Below are 26488 nucleotides of genomic sequence, written 5' to 3'. Positions count from 1 at the left end.
TGTGTGAATACACCCTTAGAGTCGTCATGGTGTCTCCAACCCTTCCTAATTTGGTTTTCATGAGTCAGGAAGCGCGAGGAATGTGAGAAAACTTTGCGAGGGGTTGGCGATCGTCGGGCGAACGTCTGGCGATGCTCGTTCAAACAGCAAGCGACATGTATGCGAACTCCCGGCGAATTATGACACAATTTTCGGCGGAGGCTCTTGAAACATTCGCAAACGTGTCGTAAGAACCAATTCAGTGTGACTGCAAGTGACAATTGTCGCCAATTTGCATATTCTCTCTCAATTTTGCGTCTCCAACTTGTTTCCAACTAGTCTCAGCCCAGTGAGATAGGGCTTTAAGCGGTATATAAAAAAGACTTGATTTATATTTGATATATAAAAGTGTAATATAAATAGCATGCTTCCACCAATGTGTCGACATATTCTAAGGTTTTCCTCTTCGCCTGTGATGAGACACATGAGACGCCCACACTTATCAAAGGGCAACCTTTTACTGTTTGTATACGTGTGGTTTGTTCTTGTTTACCGAGCTGGGTGCACCTTTTTCTTGACATGTCTGGTATGTTTGACAAGCATGCACATAGTGTTAATTTGAAGGTATTCGTAGTATATTTGCAGGGTCTTACTGTTTTTTTTGTTGTTGTTTTGTTGTACAAAGTAAAGGTAAATCGCCAATAGAGGATTAGCAGCAGGTGGACAAAAGATAAGCACATTTTTTTCCTGGTGTGACTTCGGACTTAGAATCTACATTTTGCTTTTGGCAACATTTTGTAGCCTCTTCGGGAATCTGTTGAATTGTTGCATCCTCGGAATATTTGTTTAATCCTCACGTCTGAGCATTTTGGCCCATATCCAGCCTACCTCATGTGAAAGCAGCTACATCAGCCTGAATGTGTTGGGATGTGGAAACAAGTGTTCTGTAGCCTGAGTGCCACAGTCAGATGGTGTTCAGAGAACTGGTGCTGGTCTTCCTGTGTGTATTGTAAGAGAAGCTCTTTGGGCACAACGGGGGAGCTCTGATAGAGTGCCAGCAAGACTGCAGGGGATTATTGCTGCTTTTCCAAATCCTAAAGGGTTATGGGAGATAGAGTGTTTGTTTAAACTACAAATTAAAACTACACAGCATCATTGCATTCAGGGGAAAAAAATAAGATGTGGTCAGACATTGTTAGCCCTGGATTTTAGCTATTGTGTGTGTGTGTGTGTGTGTGTGTGTGTGTGTGTGTGTGTGTGTGTGTGTGTGTGTGTGTGTGTGTGTGTGTGTGTGTGTGTGTGTGTGTGTGTGTGTGTGTGTGTGTGTGTGTGTGTGTGTGTGTGTGTGTGTGCGTGCGTGTGCGAGCGTGTGCGAGTGTGTGTGTGTGTGTGATAGCTCAAGGATGTACTGTGCGTTGTTTGTCTAGAGTCTGTCCATGTGGGACTCTGCTGTAATAACCCTGGTCTGTATCTTCGACTGTTTCTCAATGCACTTGCATTACAGCATTCTATAAGATCAACATTTTTGAAAACCATAAAATAAATATAAAATCCTTTTCTTGGGAAACGCTGGAGGAATGTAAGACGTTGGCAATTGCTTGTTATGTTTTAGAACGATACTCAGAGGGGAAAAAACATGTTGCTTTGACCACAGTTAAAGCATGGCTCATGTCAAGGTACATTTCCCTAATACTCTCATTTAGCCAAGTGATACTCATTTAATATTCAAATAATATAGTGCAACACCAAGATGAACATTTATAGTGTTGATTAAAGTGACACGAGGAAGCAGCCCAGTACAGCTTCTTATGTATCCTTCTGCATAGAGGAAGTGAAGTGTTTGTCTGCGTGCACTTTTAAATAGTAAATAGCAGATAAGGATAGGGGATAAGGTAGTGGTTTGGCTGCCTATCCAATGCTATTTCTCCAGAAAGCATTATAAAAATGTTTTAGTTGACATTTAGGTGCAGACAAACATGTTTTAGTTGCATGTCTTAAAAACAACAAAGAAATGGGATATTTTGGTACAGATAAAATTTGGGTGAAATACCCCTCCAGTGGTTTCGATACTATAGAAGAGCATCCAACTCCTTTTTAGCTTTCATGGCCTACATCCATCCACCCATCCATCGTTCCATGCACCGCTCAGTTCCTTCTGCCAAACTGTCAGGAAGGCTGTTTTTTTTTCTTATGCATTCATATGCTATCCACAGGACACAAAGTGCTGGCAGCCAGCTGTAGCCTGCTCCGCTCCCCTCTTTCTCTCTCTACCTCCCACCTTCCCTTCTTCTGTCTGTCTCCCCACTCCTCTGGAAAGACAGCAGACAGGTGTGGCAGGAGAGGAGGCAGATGGCAAGGATGACAGGAGAAACTTTTTGGGCGAAGAAAAATGAAAATCAGAATATGTGAAGAAAAGGATGAATCCAGCAGAAACAAACAAACAAATGTAGACAGACACATTTGATTTTTTCTTCTGCTTTCTTTGCTGTGTACGTCGGCCCCGCCACATAAAGAAATGTGCACAGTGCATATGCCCTCTATAATAAGACTTGTGAGGCTTTGGCCTTGAGGCTAATAGGCATGGCGGAGAGTCTTGACAGCTTATAACACCACCATGATGGAGATGTCATTGAGCAGCAGTGTTTTATGAGTGACCTGAGTGTTTGTGGGGAAAGATTGAGTTCCATTCTCATCTCCTCTATCTGACAGTTCATGTACTCTGTAAAAACACCTACAGATGTGGTATACAGTACACACATATACTGTACACAATTCATGAAGAAAAACATGTACGTGTAGAATACACATACCTACGATATGTGGATTTGCATTTGTGCAAATGATTCAGCATGGACACACACACACACACACACACACACACACACACACACACACACACACACTCTCACACCATATGCACACAGTTTTGTCCTAGCCTTGCCCCCCATTTCAGTCAAGGCCCAGTGCTGCCTCTGAATGGGCCATTGACTCTTGTATCTCATAAAGGTGCTGTATATAGTAAAACCTATATGTCCTCTAGTCTATCTATCGCGGCCTTAGAACTGATATTAAGGCTAATGGGCCTTGTGGATAAGCTCTACAACAAAAAAAGACTGATTAAGGTTCACAGCTTTAAAAAGTGACAATAAATTGGCACCGGACAGATCCGTTGTTCCCTCGTCAAGGATGAAGTCGTTGTTAAGGCTGATGTCTACTCTTTACAGAAGGTCTTCCTTTCATGGTGTGTTTTAAATCATGGATCAAAAGAATGCATCACTTTCTTTACTGTCAACTCCCCACACTTTCATTTATTTCCCTTCATTGTTCAAACGCAAACTGCTGCGCAACACCTTTATTCTTGTTCGTTTTCAAAAATGTGGGATTCATAAATAAATAGTATTTGTTTTCTTTGCTGTTTTTCAGGGTATTTTCTCCAGACGCTGTTCCCACCATCCCAGCGTTCCTTTCAGGGCTGCATGCAAGTCATCCTGGTGGACAACCAACCGGCCGATTTGCATGCGGTGGAAAAGGGAACTATGGGAGCTTTCGAGAATGTCAGTCTAGACATGTGTGCAATCATTGACAGGTAAGAGGGATACATTCCAGCATTCACGCACCAACCACACAATCATTCATACATTCAAGTACACATTCGGTCATAGGCAAAAGCACTGAAACAATCTGTCACAAGTGTCATAAATCAAATGGTTTTTAAATTGGAAGTCAAATAAATGGAGTCGTATAAACAAGAGTTCCTATCCAGAGATGTATGGCTCTAGTTGTGTGTGTGTGACTGCACAAGAATACAGTTGTGTGTGGTTGGTTTCTGTGTGCTTGTCATACTGATAAATGGATATAATTGACGGGGTGAATTCACAGTGTAAAAGGCATGTGTGTGAACATTTTTATTTTTATTTTTTTTAAACTGGGAAAAAAAAGAGAGTAGGTTTCATCCTTGGAAAAACACTTTATGATCTTAATCAAACATCAAACAAGAGCCACATATTTCTCTTTTTCCTTGCCAAATAGAAGAGAGCTGGAGATTTTGCACAGCACGTCTTAAACGCTGGCTCACTGGAAGCATTCATTACAACTTGACATTTCAATTTATTTCCTTGTCACAGACTAGCGAAACACATTGGGACGGATTTGCCATATATGGAATCATCCATGCCTTAAGCTCAATGTTAGTGTGTCGTTACACTGAATCTAGATACCTGTGTGCAAAACACTTAAACCTTGTGCACTTGTTTTACCCACCAGACATCAAACTAAGTCCTTGGCTGGAGGAGAATGTAGAGGGTTTTTAGTCATGGAATGGACATGAAGAAGATTTCAGTGAAGATTAGATATGGCATGGATTACACCATTAATATGAAAAAGACCAGAAAGATACAATTAGGAGTTGACCTTGCGCTGATTGGAACAGCATTCTCCCCGCCCCTGAGCGATTTGTTCTTAGGTCGGGTTTGTCGATAGCACTTACCTTCATCAATATCCTTTGCTCCGGGAGGTAGACAACAACTGCCACTGCTTGATTTAGATCAATTTTGTCCTAACTTCAAGAGAGTCAGTCAATGGCTTGCTGGGATACTTGAGTTTAGACCACAGGGTATGCAGACACTGACACAGAAAGTTCCTTATGTGTCAGACAGATATTTTGAATTTAAAAGCGTTTTCATGTCTTTTTTAAAAACTTCTCAGTCTATGCTGAAATGGCAAAAAAAACAAGGATTTAGTGATCTCTGTCTCCTATTTATTATGTTGTTCTACATAACTGAGCTCATGATAAATGGTCTAATTAACTGATGTTGTGTACTATCTGATAACTGATTAATAAATAACCTATTAATTGTAATGCGTGGGCAACTGCACTAAGACTTTGGGTCAAATCACTATTTAATACTATAGATCATCTGAAAAGTTGACTTCATAGATAATGATACTGTAAGAATCAGAGCTTTGAATGCAACACGGACTGCACAACATTTCTTTCCAACTGACAAATACTGTATATGCCAAATCATCCTCAGCTCCACTTACTCCCGAGACAAATATCTGGCACTTAACCTACTTAGCTACATAGCTACCCCCTTTCAAATGACGTGTATTCATTTAAACCATTGTTTGTGTAAAGCTAATTATTATTCCTGCTACAACAATCACGTTTGCATTCTAACAGCTATGGGGTTTTCAAACCTCTCCACTCCAAAGTCTTGCAAAATCTTCCATTGACATGGCTGAAAAATAATGAAAAAGTTTCAAGTGCTTTCAAGTTTTATATCAGACATGGGCCCACACAGACATTTTTTAAAGTTAGTTTGAACTTAAATTGTGATGAAGTCTTCACTTTTGGATATGTCATCATGCCTGTGTTTGATATGTGGAATTGCTGGCAGCCTTCTGTTATCATTTGTGATGTGTCTGCAGTGCTAGTGTGAGGGTAATGTAGTATGAAATTATTATTATTGCAGATTGGGCTACATTAGCACAGCTGATAGTTTCCAGAAACCGTCCGTCTGTCGTCCCATTTTTAGAACAGGCTCTTGTGACTGTCCTATGACGTGCATAACATCCATGCTGCTCGCAATATTGCCCATCTCTATTACTTGAAATGTTGTGTATCGGCCTTGCGGTGTTTGAGGTGGGCCCTGTCCTGCCATGGAAGATGAATGGGTGCAGTGTTACCATCTAACTAATCCGAATGTCTTTGAAGGCAGTTCAATAGCCCGGTCTGACCTCCTTTTGATCAATGCCGTTCCACTGTGGGATTCTGTGTAGGCTGAGATGGAAGTACTAAACACACATTCATCTCTCTGCAGACACACACACAGTGCATGCAAATTCCCATATTCCACAATGGCACTGTCATTATGAAAGGGTACCACAACAACAATAACATATGCAGTGGCACATAAAAGCATTCGCACACTCTAGAGGTCCTCTATTCTCTTTATAGATTTCCTTTTTTTCCTCATACAAGGCCAAGATCATTTAGTCAGGGTACTTCTGTGCTCGCATCTTGCTGAGCATAATGCCTCTTGTGATTGTCAATTGCAGCCCATTGTGCCATTCACAATAGCATTTGATTCGCATTGGTGAGCATGCTGAAGCTGCAAAAACTTGCAACATACTTGGATCACAGGCATGTCGGATGGCTTGTTATTTCCCATTTGCAGAACATGCAAATCAATTTGAGTCAAGGTTTAATTAATGGCAGGCAGTTCGGAGCCACGAATCCTATATCTTACAGCAGCAGTGTCTCTGCATCATTGGACTGAACATTACTGCTTAATTGCATACGCTTATAGTTACAGTACACACACAAAGCTGTACATTCAGCATACGCTTTCTTTATTTTTCAAAACATATGATTGGGAATATTTCAATGTTCACTATTGGAGATGTCCCACTGCCAGTGAACTCCACATTTATCATATGAACAAGCCCACAGCTGTATGTAGTTACTGGAACAAAAACAGTGACCGTCTTCTTCTATCCTCCAGAGATGGAATATGTTTTACTGCTTAACTGCCCTTCTCTCTACAAGAAAGAAGAAGAACTCGGCATTTTAAAGGGCCCCTGCAGCTACTACTAGTCGGTGTTTGTTTTCCTCCAGCTGGCTTTCCCTTTAACATCCCTTTGATTCATACAGATAAACAGACGCAGATAATGTGTGTGGATAAAGCCAGCTCAGAGACTACTGTGTGTGGATCCATGCCCACCAGGCCTGTGGGCAGATTATACCACAGAACATTGATCTATTCAGGATTTGAGTTGGTATTCAAATTACAACAAGAACAGAACTGTGATGTCTTACTGCTATGTGCTGTATTCAAACAGGCAGAGGCAGATTAACACTGTTCACTTGCACTAAGGACAAGTGTTTCTGTTGACACACAATGGTCTTTTCCAGCTCATACATGCTTGCCTGTCAACCAAGCTGAGCAGAAATGTCTGCCTCACACCACTGACACATTGAATCAATTGCTGTAGTGAATGGTCAATGAAAACTCCCGTGTTGTGTGGTCAGTTATTGACATTTAAAATGAGCTATCACTTCTAATCTTTCTGCTGACATGTTGCACAATTGGTTTTCTTGTTCACACCACATCTGATTTCAACATTTACTCAGCTGAAATATGTACACTCACCATTGAGTGCAATCATTCTTACCAGGTTAAGATCCTACGGCTAGGGATAGAGATTCGAATCCAAATACCTCAACCGCTCCACTCCACTCAACGCTCTACAGTCTACACCAACAAAGTTGTGCCAAAGTGAATGGACAGTCCCAACAGCCAATAAGAACAGAAAATCGGAGCCTCGCTCTGATTGGTCAAAGTGTCAGCTCATGTTAACTTTGACCAATCAGAAATGATATACCCCAGTTTTAACTTGAATTTATTCAATCTTTGCATGCTAATGTATGTTGGGTTGAAGAAATCCTACATACATCGATCTGACCTCAAGAAATCCCTTTTTATATTTCAGAATTTTTATGTGCTGTCTCATTGAGAAAAGTATGCTTTCTGCATCAACATAGATATATATTTCATTAGAAAGAAGCCACTTTTAGCTAAAATATCGATGTTTGAATGTTTTGCATTCAACACAAAAGTCAATTTATGTAACATACAGTAAAGAATACATGCAACACTGACAGTCAAAGTTATTCTTGTATCACAAAAAATATATCTAAATTCCTCACAATGCAGCTGTTTTTTAGGCAGTTTGTTAAATGGCAATGCTTCAAATACTGTATTTTCTATCAACATAGTCGATTTAAATCAGGTTTAATCTGAAGCATATTGTTGATTAGATAAAATGAGATAGTGTAGCAGAAGGAAGTGTGTGTTGGCTTCTGACGGTAGATACTACAAACAAATTATATATTTTCTATAGATGACGTGCACATGTAAAAGCTCTCTCTCTCTCTCTCTCTCTCTCTCTCTCTCTCTCTCTCTCTCTCTCCAGGTGCATGCCTAATCACTGTGAACACGGCGGCCGGTGTAAACAAACGTGGGAAAGTTTCAGCTGTACCTGTGATGGAACAGGATACACAGGAGCCACCTGCCACACTTGTAAGTTGTGTGTGTGTGTGTGTGTGTGTGTGTGTGTGTGTATGTGTGTGTGTTTGTGTGCAGTTGTGTGTGTCTCCCATCTGTTGTTTTCCCCCTCTCTTGAACACCACTGTACTCTGTTCTTTGCACGTTTGTTGGATTTGGCCTTGGCCTGCCTCTGTTTGCCCTTCGAGTCTCTAAGCCGCTTCTTCTTGCAAGGCCACTGTCCTCAGCAGAGGGACAGATGAACTTTGAAGTGTTCCGAGGCCGGGCTTCTTTCCGACTGCGTTGGGTGTTTTGTTATAGTCTGAGAAGAGGGCAACCCGACCAAAAAGCACAAGCACACAAAGAGGCTTTTTTTAGGCTTAACATCTTGAGGATGCCATCCCTCTTCCCATATGCCACAAATTGTGATTTATTTTTAAGAAAGGATGAGAGAGAAATGCTTGGCAATATGATGTACAGTACATATGTTATTCCTAAACCAACGGATGTACTGTAATATTAATTGAGTGTGAGAAAATGTAATGGAAGAATAGGGCGAGTGAAAAATCTATTGTTCGGGAAATAACCTTACAAAGTAAAGTATAAACAATAAAACACATAGATATATGATAACACGCTGAAGATGTACAGTGATAGATGTCTTTTTATGACCACATGCCTCTGTCTTAAGTGTTTATCAATATTTACAAAGGACAAATTCCCTAATTAGTGAGAAGAGAGCAGTCACTTGGGAAACAGGCTAGTCTGGTTTAGGACTTGAAAGTCATGAGTTGAATCCGGGGAGCAGCCAGGGATAATGTGTGGGGGTCTGGAGACTGGATGAATAAAGCTCTCCCTTCCCCTCCAGACAAGGCATTGAGCTTCAAACTGTTGCCCTTTGGCCATCGGCTTTGAACCAGAAGTTGTGCCTTAACAATTCAGTTGAGTTCCGGCGGGTTCCTTGTGAGATAGTTCAGAAGGGTCAGTTCCCTCCCAACCAGTTTGGTTTAAGAGCACGTCCTCCCCAGCAAGCAACTGCATGGTCAAACTCCTGGGTGAGCAGAGGGCGAAATGAAAGAAAATAGAAAAGTGAAAGAAGAATAGAAGGAAGAGATATATGAAGAGAAGCAGCAATGAAGAGCTCAGACTAAAGTAACCTAAGGGAGAATATAAAGGCAGTTTTTTTTTTTAAACTGAGTGTTCCGCCTGCGAACTGTCCTCAGTCGAGAAAGTTTGATTCCGAATCACACTTTGGCATTGCTCTTTGAAATGCTTCCTCCCCTTCCCTCCTCTCTCCGTCTGTCTGTGTGTACATCAACACAAACATAACATCAAAATGTTGTCACATAGATTGCCAGAGTGTGTACGACAAGACACCACTTCTCGACAAGCGCTGAATGGAGACTGGCGACTGCCACATGAAATTGCCTTCTGAAAGGAGGGGGGGAAACATCCATGTGCTATTTGGTCCACTTTGAAATTCGACAATTTAATGAATCTTTGGACCATTACATAACAAAAATATGTTACAGTGTAGATATGGCCGAGAATTACTTGAATAGAAACAACTTCTGGCTGCTATCTTTAGGGCTTTTTACTGTATCATCTTAACTATCATTCTGTTACTGTGGGCAGCATATGGTTTTAATATAATTTCAATGAATTAGACTGTGATTCTTCTTCCCTTTATTTCTCTGTTCCCCTGCCCCACCTCCAGCTGTCTATGAGCCATCATGTGAGGCCTATAAGCATTTGGGGAGGTCGTCTGACGCCTACTGGATCGACCCTGACGGCAGCGGACCCCTTGGCCCCTTCAAAGTCACCTGCAACATGACAGGTGTGTCATGAAAGTGTTTCTGAAATCACTGTGTGTGTGTGTGTGTGTGTGTGTGTGTGTGTGTGTGTGTGTGTGTGTGTGTGTGTGTGTGTGTGTGTGTGTGTGTGTGTGTGTGTGTGTGTGTGTGTGTGTGTGTGTGTGTGTGTGTGTGTGTGTGTGTGTGTGTGTGTGTGTGTGTGTGCCCTCCTCATTCTTAACCTCAGACAGCAGCACTCTTAACCTGCTATACCCGGGGTTTCCATGGCAATGAGTTCACAGCTACTGACATGTAACTGTTAGGGGAGCAGCCACCACAGGCAGATACACGTAGAAAAACACCAAAAACACATATGAATCGCAAACTTCAGTGTGCTCCAATAGCCTGAGTGACATTTCTTTGACACACATCATACCAGCACATGCACATGCCCACCTACTCCACACACACACACACACACACATACATGCCCACACCCTGAGGGGAATAAGTATATAGTCTGGAACAGCAGAGCGAGCGGACAGAGCAAAGGCTAGACTTTTAATGAAATGTCACCGCACTCTGCTGGCTAGCCCCTTAGTCACGCTGAATAGCACACTCAGACACGACTTCAGAAATGTTAAGAGTGTCTCTTTCTCGGGCACATAGCCTACTCATACCTCACAGACCTGAATTGCACACACACACACACACATTCTCTGACGGACAGTTTGAATGAACAGTGGGATGTCTGAGTGACTGGCTGATAATATAACAGCACAGAAGCGTCTAATAAACCCTAGAGACTCATTGCTTACTTAAATTATACAGAAACTTCATAGCCTTGAAAGCTACACAGCAGGGTTTTTTTGTGTGTGTATGACTGTCTGTCGCATCAATATGTTAGCATGTGGGTAAATCTACTGTTTCTGCAATCATATGTAATAATCGTTTCCAACAAATAATTTACAACATCTAACTGGTGTCTTTTTCACATGTTGTGTTTGTGTAGAGGACAAAGTGTGGACAACGGTTATGAACAACCTGCCCCCCAAAACTACGGTGACTGGCTCCAGTAGAGAGAGACGCACCGTCTTACAAGTCAACTACAGTGCCTCTATGGAGCAGGTAACACACCTATACACACACTACCTTTCATGCATTATGCATAGAAAAGTCTTGTGTGTTGCATAGTGAGAAAACTTGCGTTTTAGACAATTCAACAATACAAATAATTAAAAAATAGATGAAAGATTTATGTAATCAAGCCATCAAACACTGTTTTTCGCAAAGTTAAAGTGATGTTATGTACAATGGGGGATTAAAACAAGATTTAAAATATATTGTATTCAAAAGATGTGTCCTTTGTTGTTTTAAATGACCCTACTTCACTTGAAGGCATATCTAACATGGAGGATGCTAGACTTTGTCCCCTAAGATTACAGTTTTCGGGGGGAATTTTGTTGCTATTTTCTGCCTGCTACGGTGTGCCAACATTTCATGTCATGTCAGGCTGCCTCTCGCTTGTTTGCTGATCAAAAACTCCTTTCTATTTCTCACTCAAAACTCACCAGAAAGAATCCCCCTGTAATAGAGTTCTTCAAGTCAGTCACAGTGATCCACAAAGGACAGTGGTAGCATTCATGTGTGAATATTTCAGAACTCAGTGAATAAAAGGCGAACCAGGTGTAAAAGCAAGCACTCAACTACTTTTCAATGTCCAATGGCTTTGTCTTACAACACTCCTAAGTTTACTCCTTCTGTGGCAGTCCGAGGCCTTTGACTCTTGCCCCAACAAAAGGTTTTTTGATTTGAAATCTATCTATCTATCTATCTATCTATCTATCTATCTATCTATCTATCTATCTATCTATCTATCTATCTATCCATCTATCCATCTATCCATCTATCCATCTATCCATCTATCCATCTATCCATCTATCCATCTATCTATCTATCTATCTATCTATCTATCTATCTATCTATCTATCTATCTATCTATTCATCCATCCACCCATCCATCTTCTCAGGTGTGTGTAAATATGCCTATACTTGTAAGCCACATATTCACTCCCCAGTCTATACTTGTTTATGGCCGCAGAGAAAAACAAAGCACTAGAAGTAGATTGTGATTGTACAAGTCACTTTATTTTCAAATGGCACAACACTGTGGTTCGGGAGCCAAACTCTACTTAATAAGTCAAATAGTGTCGGCTGGTTGAAGCTTAACAACCAATCATTGAACATGGTTTGTGCTGTCAGAGCTGTGCTTTGCTAGAGCTAACTGGAGTGCTCTTGAGAATCTAGTGATCCTCGATTTTTCCATAATTTATAAATCCAGTACACAAGTAGACAGAGACCGAGGAGGCCTAAACTGAGCAAGGTACAACACAAGTAGAATTCAGATGGATTCCTGATATATCCTGACATTTGTTATAGTTAATAATATGAGTGACTGCGTCTTTGCACTGTTTTTAGCAGTAATACTGAAGTCAGCCATTTCTCACTGGTTCTTGTGACGGCTGTAAATACACGGAATAAATTAAGCCTGTCAGCATGATAACATGCAAGCTCCAAACAAATATATATGAGTGATTTGACAAACCTACACCATCAGGAGCACCTGATAACGTACAGGTAGTAACTGCAGTGAGAAACAGTGTAATTCAACCTCTTTGCTATTGCCCTGTACTGATTCAGTCTTTATTCTTTTCATAATTCCAATAATAATCCCTCCTCTACTTGTCTGCTGTGGCTTTGCTTCACGCTGATCTCCCTGGGGAGTTGTTATAAATTGTACTTGTCACTCTCAGTCAAAATCGAGCTGCCGACACTTTGAGTTGCGTCAGCAGGTTTTTTTTTTTTTTTTCGATTACAGCATTTGAGTAGCATATTCTTCCTGTAATTATGTTCCCTCCAAACTTGTATGGGTCGCTTGTTCCTTTTTCGGCTTCTCTCAATCACGGGGTGAAGGTAAATTAAAACAACATTACCGTGAAGTTTGCTTCGTTTTGCCGCTCAATAATTTGTTTAGTTTTCTCCCCATTAAATTGACCTGTCTGGCTGAATAAGATAAAACACGTACCCCATGCTTGTGTTTCCAGGTGACAGCCATCACCACCAGTGCAGAATACTGTGAGCAGCAAGTCGCCTACAGCTGTCGCATGTCCAGACTGCTCAACACTCCAGGTAAATGCTGAGGATAGCATCTTCATTCACCACTGTGTCACAAACACACAAGGACACAGCAGACGGTGCAAAGTTCTTTTTTGCCAGAATTTGATGGGAAAATGCTTATTAACAACAACACAATCACCACCGTTTTCCCTTCTGTGGATACTACAGAGGAAAAAAACTCAAATGACACAGGGTTGGTGTGGTCATGAAAAAAGGTATTTCATGTTTATGTTTGTGATCAAACCATTGCGCCTGTCATTGATATGTAGGTAAGTTATGCAATATGCTTCTAATAGCTCATTTAAATTCAACTTGTTCTATTCTTATTTGTCATGTATTTAACCTCAGTGAAAATGATGTTCCATCCAAGGAGCTTTAGCGCTGTTCCGGTAGCTTGTAGTGGCCCAACAGCTTACAGAGACACACACAGAACTGCTGCCTTCATCCTGTCTTTACCCAGCACTAGAACTACAGATGATAGTATTGAAAGAGCCCATTGGAAATGAGTTGAGGCCTGGCTGTGCTCAGTGTGAGTAGACTTACTTGGATTACATTAATTTGCATTAGATGTCTTTGGCCTCGGCCCTTTTGGCTGCCATATACTTGAGTAAGACCCCCGGTAGGGTTTTGTGTGAGTTGTGTTTGGATTAGTTAGGCTGGCTTGAGAAATGGTTGAGTTGTGTAAGATTTGCCCTGGATTAGATACGTTTGATTTGTGTTATGACTGGGTTTAGCGGAGTTTCAACAGGGATTTAAATAGGTTTTTCTATGCTGAGGAGAGGAGAGGAGAGGAGAGGAGAGGAGAGGAGAGGAGAGGAGGGCTTGCAGCTGTATTTTTTCGCAGTCTGTGTCGAAGCTAGGATATTAGGTCTAATATCTTGTTTGAGGAAGACGTGTGTGTGCGTGTGTGTGTGCGTGCGTGTACGTGTACGTGTGTGTGTGTGTGTGTGTGTGTGTGTGTGTGTGTGTGTGTGTGTGTGTGTGTGTGTGTGTGTGTGTGTGTGTGTGTGTGTGTGTGTGTGTGTGTGTGTGTGTGTGTGTGGTACATGTACGATGAGAATAACAAGCTTGCTGTCATTGTCAGAACCGTTTTTCTGTCAATTTTCCTCGGATTACACTGGCCAACAACACACACTCACAAAGAAAACACAGTACACATACACATAGAAGCATACACACCTTCGGGAAAGCCTCATAAAAAAATACACTCCTGGCAATTAGAGTGAGTGAGTGAGAGGATATTGAAAAAGGTTGAGGGATGGATAGAGGATTTGGGGTTTGTTAGATGTAGGCCAGTATATGTGTTGTTTTGCATGTGTGTCCCTGGTCTTTGATTGACTGAACTGAAGCAAACGATGGTTACTAATAATTGGGTATTAGTGTAGCAGACCAACACTTTGCTATTAACCTCACACTGCACAAGAGATGGTACTTACAGATATAGTGGTGGTGCATACACACAAACACAAAAAAAGCACACTTTAATAATACACCCCCCTTCTACAGCCACACACTCATAGAAACAGCCAGTCAGTCCTCCATTAACTAGTTTACTCCCACCTCACTACCGTGCAAGTTAGGGAAATCCAATTACCAGTCTAGAATGACTGAGAAAGCAGTACCGGCAAAAATCATTTACCCCAAAATATGCTTCATAAATTAGCTGTCAGCTTTCATCAAATTACACTGTCAACAGCATTTTCACTGTGAACCACAGGCACATACACACACACACACACACACACACACACACACACACACACACACACACACACACACACACACACACACACACACGGCTTTACACACAGACGCTCACTAGCTACTCTACTTCCATTTTCCCCCTCCCCATGCAGCTCTCATTTATTACACTATAGAGCTGGCATTTTAGAGCTAAACCAACCGTTAAATGAGAATTATATTCTGCCACTAGTGACACCACTAATTTGGAACTTGGGGGTAGTAATTGTCCTAATTGTCTGACCCCTTACTCACCCCTGTCACATAGTCTGTCCTTTGATCATTTTTGATCACATCTCTTTCACTGGAACACACACACACACACACACACACACACACGTTTGCACAAACACAAGGTTGGTATATAAAATAATGGAAGAGACTGATGCTGATGCATGCAGCAACTCACACACACACACACACACACACGCACACAACTCAAAGAGCCGTACACACTCACACTCAGGTAATATTCTCCCCTTTCTCCCCCCTCTCCTTCCATCTCATATCTTCATCTCTCCACTGCTCCCCATCACCTACTGCATACACATTTATCACTTTCTTTCCAGTCTCTCCTCTTACTTCATACTGTGACTTTGTTCTCCCTTTCATTCCATTTATCATTTCAAGTCTGCGTTCTTCTCCTTTCTCCCATTCTTCACCTTCAATTTTACCTCACTATTGTCTTCCCTCCCTTTTCGAATCCCTTTTTTTCACCTGCACCATCTCTGTGCCCCGTCTTCTCACTTACTCCGCTTAAATCACAGCTTTTAGGGGAGAATTAGCACCCTTCACTAATGATTTAGCATCTTTCCTTTCGGCGTAAACGGCTTGCAAATAGCAAATGGCACAAAGCTTCCGTAAACAAGTCCCTTTGCGCAGATGGAGACACAGATAAAAACATGGATGAAAACACACACTTTTTCGTTCTTGACACATGTATTCTGAGAGCCCCAGAGGAGATTGGACGTACATTGTGAGAGGACAGTTTCCTTGAAAGGTCAAGACCGTCCAAATGTAAGAAGACTATTTCTTTCAGTTTTCTTGTCCCTAAAACCTCCTTCTCTTTTTAGATATGTTTGCTCTGTAACCTATGGACCTACAGTCATAGTCCCATCTTCCGGGTTGAGCGGATTCAGTGTTTTGCCCTTGACCAAAACCCAAATGTGTAAAACAACTTGTCCTGTCAAAGTTCTTTTTAAATGATGACCTTATTGCCTTCTTTTGATTTTTTTTGTTTGTGACTGATCCGGCAATGGTCGTGCTCTCAGTGGAATCGGCAACAACCAAAAACATGTGTTTCCTTAACACTACTTAACCTCACATAGACACTTCCACTTATATGTACTTATATGCACAAACTAACTCCGACTCACAGCGCTTTTGTTAACTTCTAAAAACACATTTGGTTATCTCCTTTTTTCTCAGACTTGCCTTAAGCGATTTAAAGAATCATTTATTGCACCCAGGCTAATGAGCATAGAAATGTTTCTATTAATTAAATGAGCGCATTAATCAAGTGAACTGCTCTTCGGTAAGATGTGTGTGTTGAATATGTGCACAGTTTAGAGGCAATGCAGATACACTCATTTTCTGTGTATGAGACGAGGTAATGTATTCATATGTGGCCACGTCAGATTAATATTGTTAATTTGACGATGGTGAAGTAGATTGAACTTTGATTTAGAACCGTTTCGGGAAACTGTTTCTGTCTACATGCCATAAATCGTGTTTTTTCCATTAGTTCCAAGGAAATCGTACCCCTGCAAAGGCATTTATAAAACATATATAAAACTAATTGGTACAGCCAGTACCATTAAGGCTAAGTCCTTGTCGCTGCAAACCCAGGTTTGACTTCCGGCCCAGTAAGTTTGCTGCATGACTTCCCCCTTTCTCTCCCCATTTCAACTCTGTGCTTAAACTATCAAATAAAGGTGTTAACACCAAAACATCTTAAAATAAATAAATAAATAAATAAATAGTGTTGTTTTGCTGATCGTTTGCACTTACATGTCATTTATGATCATCAGAGGAAAAATGTGTCCGTCTCATGAACAATTAAAAGTTCCTCGTAGGAGCTTTTAAACAAATCGGTCCTCTCTAGTTTGCCATAACTTTTCCCAGAAACAGCATGGGAGAGGACAGCAAGCCAACACAGGAATTGACGAATTCCCAAAACATCTGTGCTTTGTTCACTTCCTTCCACCAGTGTTTCAAATGTCTATACGTGCCCCTGACACCGGCAGCAACATTTTGTTTCAGCAAATGTAATTAGAATTTACCCTGACCTGCCTAAAAGAGTGTTATTGCTGTATACAATATCTAGCCTTTTACACTCTGCTCATGAAAGCTTACACTTGCCGTCAGCAAAGCAACATCCAATTCATCTAAAGTGATGTCATGAAGTCGCATTTTTCAATCCAATTTTTGTCCAGTCATGTCAACATTTATTGTGTTGGTAAAAATGCTATCATAATAAAGTGCTAATATTTCATGTTATTTTGTATCACATTATTGAATTGTGCTATGTTAGCATTATTGGCTGTTAAAATGTTACAAGCAACTAAAAAGGCTGTAAAACTAGGAGATAACGCAGGGTTATACAGCAGATGGATGGAAAGATAAGAAAAAAGTTAATAGAGTGAGGAGAAAGAAATGGAGAAAGCTAAAAAGAGGGAGAGAGAAAGGGAGAACAGGGGGAGCAATTGATACTTTTGTTCTCCTGTTACATCAAGCTGGGAATAGACTTCAGTCTCGGGTTGAGCAAAAAGGATTTTGCTGGGGCCAACAAAAGACTACTGATCTTGACATCAGGGTCTGACAAGCCCATTGTATGTATACGTGCACACAGTCATTTACTGGCTGAACTTAGAGTAGGAACGGCTCTAAAATCACCACACGTAAACAACTTGTTATTGGACTTAATTATGTTTTCCTCAGCAATTTTTCTAATGAATATGTTCTGGTCACAGCGTGTGATTTTTTGATATATTCTATATTGCGGGATAAATGAAACATTACCTGAACCATATCTCAACAGCATGTTTTGTTAATGGTTTTGACTCGGGGATATCACGGCTCATTAAGTCCAGTGTAAAATAATCATACCCATGTACTGTAAATGGTAACACGGGTTAGAAATGTGTGTGTTTGGTGTTTAAGAGACGCCAAAATGAGGACAGAGAAGGACAGGCACAGGAGGAGTGGGAAGAAACTAGGGTGGCCCTAGAGTTGAGGGATGAGTGTGGTTGAGGATAATGAGGCTGTGTGTATGTGTGGCGTTGTTACCGTCCATTCCATGGGCACTTTTAGTCTCAATTATTGCCTTCCAAGCACAGCAAGCCAACCACTGCGATATCCCTCACACACACACACACACACACACACACACACACACACACACACACACACACACACACACACACACACACACACACACACACACACACACACACAGACTCTCACACATACTCATGGGTCTTGCATGTTAGACCCGAATGACTTTATTCCGCAGCACTAGTTAACCACTTGTTTATTTTTTTCCTCTCGTTTGTAGTTTTTGATGTCCATCATTAACCTTTACAGATGCAACAGCGGGAGACAATTGCTTTTTTTCCTCTCGCTTTTGCCCTTGAGCTCCATTGTCTCTCGGCAACAATAACAGGTAACAATAATGGTGCACCGCAGTGCAATGTGAACAAGGCTTGCTGCAATCCACCTGATCTACAACAGGGCTTGTGTTTTGTTGGAAAATATGTAACCAATTTGTCAAAATGCCTTTCAAAATGTTTGTTGTTGCTTTATATATATATATACATATAATTTATAGACTTATTAAAAAAAGAATACACTGACAATGGTTGCAGACCTTGTTGTTGTATTGGCTTAAACAGTTTTAAGATGATGTCATTATTTTTTTGATATCACTTAATAAATTCATCTATTATCCCTTTGCATTAGTGTATTGTGCCCAGACACTGCTTCAATTGTGCCATGTCTTTCATTAACCCGACTAATGTTCTGGTTACAGTGCCATTCATTTACGAAAGCACTCAAGGCAAAGAAGCAAGTAAAGGGGCCGAGAGAACAAGAACTAATATGTGGAAAGACATGGGAAATGAGAACTATCAGTGGGTTCCTCAGGCGTCCCTCCCTCTCACACTCCCATCACCCAAGTGTCCGCCTTCCTTCTCCCGCCCCCTGTAGACAAGATGCTAATTAACGATAAATCATCCTCTATCTTTCCCTGCTTTAAATGCACTGATGACAATTTGCCTCCCTTCAAGGTTGCTGGCAGCTTCGTGGCCCTACCACCCATATAAGGGCACGGGTGCCGAGGGTGTTCACTCGGTAGATAAGAGTTGTCCCAGACTGACAATGTAAAGTTAGGCTTTATATAGCACAGCCAATTAACAGATGTGGAATAAGCATGAAATCTTCCCACGCAGCCTTCCAGATAGGTCAGAACAGAATCCACTTAAAAACATCTGTGTCGGTGGGGGGAAACAGCAGGCGCATGTGTGTTTCTGTGAGTTTCTTTTTCGTGACAAAGTAGTGTTTAGTGAGAAAGAGACTGTACAAGAAATAGTGCAACAAAAGTGTTATCCGTCACAGAGAAGCCCATATCATTTACATCCCATAATGTCTGCTCTCTGGTTGCTGTTTCCGCTGTAATGCATCATTGCCTGGGATAATGCTGTCATATGTTGTGTTGACAGAGTCATGTGTCTTACTGCGCACCAGGTCTGTCTGTCGACCCTGTGTGCAACACTTACAGCTCATAGCCACACAGGTGCTGGTCTAGAAGGAAAGGAGTATAACACTTTACAGTACATTAGGTCGGAGTAATAAGGTGCTTGCAAGGGCAGCATCTCTCTCTCTCTTTTCTCTTATATTTTCCCGGTTACAATTTTTCTTCCCCATTCTATTTATTTTTCTTTCTTTTCTCCTTGTGCTTGTCGTTCTCTCTCCCACAGTCTCTTGTCAGAGAGACTCATGAGAAGTCCCCCAGGGCAGTCGAGTTACAGCCATTGTGTGTCACTGTGTATCTGTCTGATGTCCGTATGTGTGAATGAAGTGGGTGTGTGTGTGTGTGTGTGTGTGTGTGTGTGTGTGTGTGTGTGTGTGTGTGTGTGTGTGTGTGTGTGTGTGTGTGTGTGTGTGTGTGTGTGTGTGTGTGTGTGTGTGTGTGTGTGTGTGTGTGTGTGTGTGTGTGTGTGTGTGTGTGTGTGGGATGCTACTTTTGCAAAGACAGCACTAGCTGCAAGTGAAGCTTCTGGTTTGCCTGTTTTGTTTGTGTAGTTTTCAAAGCATCTCTCTCAGTAGTGTGTGTGTGTGTGTGTGTGTGTGTGCGTGTGTGCGTGCGTGCGTGCGTGCGTGCGTGCGTGCGCGTGCGCGTTCACGTGTGTGTGTTTTCTTATTGGCATGCCATAGAGTGAGCTGTCCATGCCTGCTAGCTGTATCATATCCCCAGTATGTCTCAGTCCGCCCGGTGTTGAGCAGAGTAATAGGTTCTGATACAACACCAGTCGAGACAAAAAAAGTAATGCCATCATTGTATGTCCTTGAACATGAAGAGATATCCACTGATTTAAAAAGAAAAAGTGATTTGGGCTGTAAGCATTTTCCAGAATCCCTGAGTCCACCTTTGATTGGTAAAATGTATACAACATTTTCACATATGTGATTTATTTAACAAAAGCCTTATTTTAGTAAGGCTTTTGTTGAAGCTTATTTTGATCTAGTGCAGACTAGAACCCATTTTTAATGCAGCACTACACAGTGTTTTCATAGGACATTGACCTAGACGGATTAATTGTCCAGTATATATTATCACCAAATATTACCATGTGTTCTGAGAAGGTGTCATGCTTTCCTTAAACATTTTTTTAAATTACCATATAGTCCCCTGGAGTGAAATCTGTCTAATGTAAGCTACCTGCAGCTGCTGGAAGCTCAAAATAATTCACAGTTTCAATTTACAGCAAGAGGCAAAGATCAAATAGTATGTGCTGCTCTCTTTCATGTTTTGCTTGAGGTTAACTGGTTTACATGTTCTCATCTTCTTTTTTAGTTATTGTATGTTCAGGCTAATTCCTTCTTCAAGATGTGGGTTCGATCCCTTTCCCAGTCTAACCTCTTTTAGGTAAAAAGTGTCTGATGCACATAATTATAGCTGAAAATCAAATACTGTCACTGGAATATGCAGGTTGTTTTGAACAAAAAAAAGGCCTGAAGTATGTATTCACAAAACACATAAAAAATGATTGTCTATAAAAAGAATAAAAAGAATTTCGGTATGATGCTCAGAGCAAGGTGAGGGAGTTTATATGCAGCCAGAGCCTTTTCATTGACGTAGCAGGTTATTAAAAAGAGTTGCACACAGCACAATGGATGAATGGAAAGGAATGCAATAAGTTCATTGGTTAAGTAAATGCTACTCCACTCCACAATTTCATGTATTTGGTGTAATCTTATTCACTTACATTGTGTGTGTGTCGTTAATTGCCCATGTTGACACGCAAGGGTTGTCCTTCACTGATTTTGTGAAGGCACATATTTTGTGAATTGTTCATAAGAAGATACCGTGATGAATGAGACGTGAGTTTGTCTTAGCAACCTTTTCTAATTTTTAGTATTCTCTGTAATGAAAGTCCTTAATTAACTATTACTTTTAAATCCATAACATGAAAAGGCCATGAACATAATTAATGCTGTAGCCTTTCATTTATTATCAACTTACCCTTCCGAGTAGAATAGTTGAGGCAATGCAAGGCTACTTGCAAATTCCCAGACAGTTACTCTTAAAGTACAGGGAAATGGGAAATGATTGGAGGATAAAGCCCAGATGTCTCAATTTATCCTCACTCCATATTTGTAGGATTTATGTAGGACTTCTGACCAACAATTAAATACACAATTTAAACTGATCAAAGATATTGATGTTTTAATGTGCTGCACATCACCCCTCGGATTAGTGTGTTTTGTTTCAGAGCAGGTTCAAGCCTCCCATGTAGACGATTGTTTCTCGCCTTTGCTCTTTTCAGCCAAAATTAGACATCAGTCAATACCAAAAAGGCCTACGAGGGGAGTCCATTATCCATACAGAAGAAGGCAGCACTTAACGTTTACAATTTGCTAATGGTTTTGTTACTGCCACCGTGAGCATTATAATTCAACAGGAGACATAAAACTTGTTAATGATCTTCTTGGACGGAAATAAAAAGCAGGTCCGGTAAGTTATAGAACAGGCGACGGGGTGCTTCTTCTCACTTCTTATTTTATTTGTGAGAGTGTTAGCTGAATTTAGCTGCAGCTATAAACAGAATAAATACCGTGAATATAAGGATCAGTCCTGAAGCAATAACAAAGTGCCCGTTGTCTCTCACAGGAACCCACATATTATTCAAACGGAGTACACGCACACAGAGAAAACATTGAAGAACACAGGAACCGAAGCACTTAAAGTAAACGCGAGAACACAATGCACCATCCACTTGATGCAATTATTTGTTTATCTACTTTTCGTTTTTTCTTTCTGTAGCTCCAATTTTTTTCTCCCTGTTTGCTATTTACTGATTTATCTTCCATATATTTAGTCTTCTTTTTTCATCTCATTTACTCTCTGAAAAGCAAAGTGCTGAAGGATGGGCCCTAGGCAACAATATACAAAGGCACCACACACACACACACACACACACACCCATTCATAAACACACTAATGCATTTAGAGCTCCCAACAAATCTAACCAACATGTATTATTGCTCTGGCTTTATGTCTTTAAAGCCAATCCGGCATTCATTTTAACTGAAGTGGGTGTGTGTGTGTGCGTGGGTATGTGTGTGTGTGCGTGGGTATGTGTGTGTGTGTGTGTGTGTGTGTGTGTGTGTGCGTGTGTGCGTGTGCGTACGTGTGTGCGTACGTGTGTGTTGGTCTGGGTCTGGGTGTGTGTGCCTGTCAGAGTGTTCACGCTGATGTGCGCATGTATTGTCATTAGGATTGTGAGTTTGTCCCCTGTGGATGTCCATGCTGCTGATATCATCGGTTGGAGATTGTTGTCAGCAACATTACACTGAATGCTCCTTAGAGAGAAAGCTCTGCATGGTTAGCACTCAAGTGAGCAAGATTTTTGATGTGAGGCTACTGACTGGTGATATAATGAACCTGATTGCTTATTGATCTCCTTTGTGAATTCTCATTTCCATTGCTCTACAGATACACATTGGGAATACATATACTTTTTTGAATATCAGGTTGTTACCTTCTTACATGAATACACAATATACACAAGGTCATACTGAAGGTTTTCTTTCTCGCACATTTTATTAAGTTACTGCACCCACACACCTGACCTTTTAAAAACAAGAAAAAGCTATAAGCGATATATCTCATTAACTCAGTTTGATAATGATGTAGCCAAGTTTTTCATTTTTAGCTTGCACTCATGTGCTTCTGCAGTGACATTTAATCTGCCATCACCTACTGAACCTTATTCATTAAAATAAGCAATGCTTTAAGTGGACTGAATTTGGTAGACACAGGGACAGTTTTGGTATGAATACTTTAAAAAAATACTTTTTTTTATAAGGGCTTCACTTAAATTTCACAAAAATTACATTTTCTTTGATGGAAAATCTGATGAATCCACTAGTGGAACCCTATACCTTTAACAGGAATAGCTAATCCAGAGGTCTGCGTTCAGTAGATTTAAGTTAATTTGAAAATATTTCACTGCTTGCACTTCAATAGATTTTCTTGCTTGAGTCTGAATTTCCCAGATTATAAGAATAACGCTTTAGACTGTTACTTTAATCCAGTGTTTGTATGTTTTTCTTTCAAACGAGCATTTTAACTTGTAAAGGAATGCATTCAAAGGGATGCAATCACAGAGTTGTATTGATAATTTAAAGAAAAAATATGAAATAATTATTCAATGGCACATATGTGCATGGCTGTTATACTGTGCAGCAGGAGTAGAATGTCAGGTTAGCTTTGGTTGTTGTTAATATGTTTTTTTTATCTATGTTTGAGGTGATGCTAACATATTAGAGAATAAACTTAACTGAGCAACTTAACATGTGTTTTTGTCTTGAGTTCTCTTAACTTATTGTAGCTGGTGAAATGATGACCTAGTCTCCCATGAAATTGGTCATGACACCAACATAATTATTTTTACTGCTATTGTTCCTGCATTGTTAATAATCGATGTGTTCATTTCATTCCCCCTGATTTGTCCTGTTGGTATTTGCGTGTATACATGAACACTGTATTGTTGCGCTACTGTGAAGTACTGAAATCAGATCAGAATTAAGAAAGAAATGGTACCACTTTTTCTAATCGTTCATACTCGGCCTTCGTCCATATTTGCTAACTGTTGCATCAATCAGCTTGTGTGGGGTGGTTTCACTGTGCAAGTCTGTTTGTTTGCAAGTCTTTGAACTTACCAACAAGGACCAAAGCAGTAGTAATTGGGCTTAATCCATTACTTCTATTAGAGGGCGAGACATTTTTATGCGTATTAATTGTTTGTTTGTCTGGGTTGTTCAGCATTCGATTTGTTGAAGAAATAGTGGAAAGTTTTTTCAAACCTTGAGAAATTGAGACCTACACAAATACACAAATAGATTCAGACTTTCATGCTGTGAAGAGAAGAGAAGGGCAGAGAAGGACGGATAGACGGAAGAAGGACAATGTTGCATCTTGCAGTAGCATAGCAATGAGCAGGGGGAAGAAATGGAGAGAAGGGGCCGTGAAAGACAGAGATTGATGTCGAGTGACGGATAGAGGGAAAGAAATCAAGTGAAAGAGGGAGAAGGGAGAAAGGAAAGCAGGGTAGAGCAGATTAGTTTGTTTTCTGCTTCTTGCTCTGACATTGAAAGATATGTCGGTACTAATGTCCCAGAAAGCCTTGAATAACAGAGCAAACCAATACATATCCCCCTTAATGGGATTTTCTCAGCTGCACTTGCTCCGTCTCACGTGCACACACACACACACACACACACACACACACACACACACAACACACACAAGCACACCCCAAAACAAGCACATCCACACAAACATTACACCATATGGCCGCCACAGCCCAGCGCAAAGATAAAGGCAAATGGAAAAATAGGAAACGGATGCTCAAGGAGTTATTATAATATTGTCTTCTCATTTGTGACGAGGGGTTGGATCTCAATTATGAAGCTTTTTTTCTAGGGCAATCTTTTTCGACTTTCCATTTCGTCCTCCCCCAAGGTGGACTTGCGAGCTGTGGCGTATGACCACAAACTGATCATCAAACAAATATAGCACATTCCGTTATGGATAACACAGGCTAAATAATCCTGCTCCATCATTACGACAATTGAGCCATGCATTTGCATATGCATACTAATGTCCTCACGTTCGTTTTACCTGCCTCTCTCCTCACACACGCGGCGTATAGATTACGAGCCGTGAAGTATTTCCAGTGTCATTAGGGTTTATGCATGCGGCAGGCGGAGTGTCTGCATCAGCAAGTGCACGGTTTAGTGGCGTCTGAGTGTGTGTGTGTGTGTGTGTGTGTGTGTGTGTGTGTGTGTGTGTGTGTGTGTGTGTGTGTGTGTGTGTGTGTGTGTGTGTGTGTGTGTGTGTGTGTGTGTGTGTGTGTGTGTGTGTGTGTGTGTGTGTGTGCGTGCGCCGCCGATCACTGGAGGCTGCTTTAACACAGCTCTTGGATTACAGCAGGGTGTTGGGGCACAGAGAGATTAGACCAATTGGAAAAACAACAGGAGAAAAAACAAGAGGAAATATCACTCAGTGGTGCTAATGAAGCAACACGGGGAAGAGGGTTGATTATCCGACATGACCTTGAGGGGGTTTTAAAACTTTTCTGAGGGAAAGTTTGAGAGACAGAGTGGAGAATATAGAGCTTTACAGCTGTGATAGAGCCGGAGGGAGAAGGGGCAGCAGTGTGTGTGAACAGAACCTACTGTGTTTGTCCATCAGTGTGTACCCCTCTGCTAATCATGTGTGTCTTTTGTTTATCTGTTTATTAAAAGAATCCCCATTTCTTCCTGGGGTCCACACTGGACATACAATACATACACATTGCATGATAGACATTTCTTTTAAAAAATATACACGTGAAATCACATCAATATACCATACACATTCTGTGTAAACATTTATATATACATATACATACAGTTTGATCGCATGTCTGTGTAGTGCATGAGCCTTGTTAACATTAACATCATGGTGTTTATAGCGATGTCAGTGAATGTCAGTGTGTTTGTGTCCATGTCAGAGTGTGTGTTTGTGCAATGACAGATCTCTATGGAGCAGTTTCTCACTCTAGGAGAATAGACAAGTTCATGAATATTCACAATGTTTTCCTTATCGACTGTTGCCGTGCCATGTGACATTCTCCTGTAATTACTCAGCCCCGATTGTATTTGTGTGTTTTTATTTGTGTGTCGCTCATTGTGTCATACTGCGTGTTTTGTACACATGGCCTTTGATTCCTGAGTGCCTGCGACGTGCACCTGGGTGTCAACAAATGACAGCTTTGACATTAGCTTCACATAGTCCTAATATCTGAGTCACAGATGAAGGCCCCTTAATTAATCTCACACTTTGAATGAGTGAGCCAAGAGGAGCACTTTCGCAGTCCTAAACATGTCCTACAAGGACTGAAGTGCAAAGAGGTTTATTTAGTACCACCAATAGTTGTGGATATAGGAGTCAGTTCAAAAATGAAAGAAAACAAAAAATTTTGA

General features: G+C 40.9%; 1 protein-coding gene across 1 annotated transcript in view; it reads left to right on the top strand.

Annotated features, from left to right (window-relative positions):
- Window positions 1-26488, top strand: part of cntnap2a (contactin associated protein 2a) — a gene marked incomplete at its 5' end in the record, with an annotated part of 288241 nt that overhangs the window by 174126 nt on the left and 87627 nt on the right. The window contains 5 exons of the mRNA XM_080050610.1: window positions 3403-3565; window positions 7957-8063; window positions 9745-9864; window positions 10833-10948; window positions 12925-13009. Of these exons, the coding sequence (XP_079906736.1) occupies window positions 3403-3565; window positions 7957-8063; window positions 9745-9864; window positions 10833-10948; window positions 12925-13009 (591 nt within the window). The remainder of the gene's footprint in view (window positions 1-3402; window positions 3566-7956; window positions 8064-9744; window positions 9865-10832; window positions 10949-12924; window positions 13010-26488) is intronic.

The sequence above is a fragment of the Ammodytes marinus genome (genome assembly GCF_949987685.1).
Source record: "Ammodytes marinus genome assembly, chromosome: 21".
Classification (NCBI taxonomy): Eukaryota; Metazoa; Chordata; class Actinopteri; order Uranoscopiformes; family Ammodytidae; genus Ammodytes; species Ammodytes marinus.
This window is presented reverse-complemented; position numbering and strand designations above follow the sequence as displayed.